This window comes from Helianthus annuus, chromosome 3 (genome assembly GCF_002127325.2).
Source record: "Helianthus annuus cultivar XRQ/B chromosome 3, HanXRQr2.0-SUNRISE, whole genome shotgun sequence".
Lineage (NCBI taxonomy): Eukaryota > Viridiplantae > Streptophyta > Magnoliopsida > Asterales > Asteraceae > Helianthus > Helianthus annuus.
In genome coordinates, this window is record NC_035435.2 from 136,629,141 (window position 1) to 136,632,338 (window position 3,198).

General features: G+C 36.1%; 1 protein-coding gene across 1 annotated transcript; it reads right to left on the reverse strand.

Moving 5' to 3' along the window:
• Window positions 1-336: 336 nt before the first annotated feature.
• On the reverse strand, window positions 337-2,977 carry LOC110928001 (GDSL esterase/lipase At4g26790). Its single transcript, XM_022171269.2, has 3 exons — window positions 2,503-2,977; window positions 1,411-1,891; window positions 337-678 (listed from the first exon to the last, which is right to left on the reverse strand). The coding sequence occupies exons 1-3, from the start codon at window positions 2,860-2,862 to the stop codon at window positions 485-487; spliced, it is 1,035 nt and encodes a 344-aa protein (XP_022026961.1). The 5' UTR covers window positions 2,863-2,977; the 3' UTR covers window positions 337-484.
• Between the last annotated feature and the right edge of the window lie 221 nt (window positions 2,978-3,198).

The following is a 3,198-nucleotide window of genomic DNA, read 5'->3' on the forward strand; positions in this document are numbered from 1 at the left end:
AACTATTTAAGCAAATCAATTCACTTTAAGTTTTGTTAAAAGGTAATCCTACATCCTTAAGGCAGTTGAAGGGGACAACCATTCACCGTATCTCTATTGATTACATTCTGTAAAACACAGACCTATATTTCATTTTGCTGATTTGTGGTAAGATGTTTTTTTTTATCAAGTTTTATAATTTTGGGTCATGTAAATCAGTTAATGGACATTTGTTAAGCAATATATATGAATATTGCATATTTGCATGGAGAGTATAGTCTATTTCGTAATGTGGTGAAAAACAACCTAAACGAAGTTGCCATATAGGCGTTTGTGTACTTGGATGATACAATCTAGTTTTGTCTTTAGAACGACGACAATAACATTAAAAAGGAACTAGCAAGACGCTAGCAAAAGTCTTACATAGATCTAGTGATGTAGCACAATATCATTTAGTTTTTGAGTAAGATCACAATAACCCTGACCACATATAATACTTATATATCTACAGAAATCCTGCCAAGGTGGTGTTGATCGCATGCTGTGCAACTATGAAATTTGTCTTCTCAGATGGGTGAAATGAATCCCAAAATACATATTTATTCGCAATGTCACATGTGAATGGGTTGAATTTGTTGCACAGGTAACTCATTTCATATCTTCCAGTTGCACAACATGCTTTCTCCCCAACCTCAAACCCTGCAACCACCAACGTCAAAACCAACAACAACAATGACAACGACAACGACAACGACAACGTATGGTTAGTTCTCAGTAGGGCTGCAAACGGACAAAACTAACACGAACAAGACCTTGTTCATGTTCGTTTGTTAAGAAATATATGTGTTCGCGAACTGTTCACGAACACTTATCGAACGAGATTTTATGTTCGTGCTCGTTTGTTAAGGAAATGAATTTGTTCGTGTTCGTTTGTGTTTTTTTGTTAATTTTAGACAACGGACAAAAACGAAGGTTGACGAACACAAATGAGCACAAAATAATGTTCATGAACACAGATAGAAACAAGCGAACACAAACAATCGTTCATAAACAGAATATATAATACATTGACACTTATTAGATATTTAATTTGTCGGAATTTTGAAGTATTTAAATAAATACAACAATTAAAAACACTGATGAACTATCGAACACAAACAAACACGTTACCAAACGTTCACGAACATAAACGAACGAACACGACCTCTGTTCATGTTTGTTCATTTAACTAAATGAACGAAATTTCTTGTTCGTGTTCGTTTGTTTAATAAACGAACGAACACAAACAAACTTCCCGCCGTACGGTTCACGAACTGTTCGTCGAACGTTTGGTTCGTTTGCAGCCCTAGTTCTCAGTTCTCACTTTGATCGTGTACATTCTAAACTGTTGATAGCGCGTATAAACAGTTATAAAAATTCAAAAAAACTTACCAAAAGATTGTGGATTCATGATGATATCAAAGAGAATGCTATAAATATCTGAGTAGACCAACTTTACGCCACCCAAATCCTGGTTCAACTGTGCCACTAGTTGTTGCAACTTCACATTGTACTCCTGCGCCACACGATTGTATCTATCTATACATACAAAGTAATGTTTGGTTCTTTCTAATGGCAAACAGCCCATTGGAGGAAGCCCGGCTATAGATATTTTACGTGCTCCAAGATTATATAAATCTGTGACGAAGTTTCGGGCTTTCACTAAAAGAAAATTCTCATATTCTTCGACGGAATAAACCAATGATCTAAGTGGAAGCGCGTAATAGTTTTCTATGAAGTCATTTGTTCCTAGACTTATAACGTAAAGCGCTTCACTTAATACTTTGGTGGCTTCTGCAACTCCGAATTGAATCATCATTTTGTTCTGGTATTCCTTGAAGTATTCGAGCTGCTTCCATAGCGGTATGACAGACTGCAATTACTTTCCAAATTTAAGTTACATGTTATATTTAGAGGTGGCAAAATGGGTGGTTCAGGCGCGTTTGGTAATCGGTTAAAACAGGTTCATGTCAAAATGGTCTCTTTATGATACAGGCGAGGTTGGGTTGACCCAAAACACTTTTTTTTATCTAAAACTATTTTCCTTTTTCTAACAGATGATTACGTAACGTACATAATTTTAATGATAATCTTCCTCTTAGGAAAAGAGATAATTTGTTTTTTTTTTCATACTATAAAAGTACATTTCGGGTGACTTTCAGTCTCACCTGTTTCTTTTAAGTTATTTTCATTCACTTGCCTATTAGAGATGAAACATAACCCAAATCGACCCATCCATGATTCACTATGTCGAAAAGTGTCACATTAATTAACTTGTTAACACGCGAACAAAGTCATCGTGTTGGCTTTATCAATATATTAAATGTTGCAATTATCATGATATTGGAGAGTATAACAATACAAGAAATGGAAAGTGGGTTGACCAAATTAACATAAATGTTTGACCATGACTCGACCGTTACCCAATTTGACCCGTTACCTGACCTGTCCATTTCCGCCTATAAAAAAAGTCGAACAACATACCATTATTGCGGACGTAATATTATCATAACCAGTTCCCGCTGAAGCAAAACTAACTCCTTTAGCAAAATCTACCACACCATAATGAGGGTCCAAATAGGCAGGTATTATAGGCCTGATCCCGAGAGCCTCGGAGATAAAATCCGTTGCGATCCGCCCATTAGAAAAGCGACCCGTGGGTAGCTTACCATAAAAATCACAACCATAGGGCTGAAAATTGCTCTTGGCAATAGTTGGCATATAGTTATTGTTACCCGGATCCACAGAAGAGTCCCCGAACACGATAATCGAGGATATTCCGGCATGAATCATTCTCAACTGAGCCACAAAACAACCAAATAGCAGCAAAGGTATGCCTTTCATTATTCCAAATTATACAAGATATGATTACAAATGAAATGAAGCTGGTTGATTGAGTTTCTAGTGATGGTAAATGAGACTGATTAGTGTGTTGCATTAATGTTATTTTTGTATGAGTAAAGCGGTGTCGTTTTGGGTTGGCTTACGTTACGTATGATTTTGTTTTTATGGGGCAAAAGTATGCCACTGAACACTGATTTTGTGGCTTTTGTTGCTGTATTATGATTTTTACAAAAAAAAAAGGTGGTGGAATCTGTGGGTGTATCCAATATAGTTTCACATGAATCTTGTTCTTAGAGTTGAAGAGGAATCTATGTTGTAACGGAAAAGATTTTCATT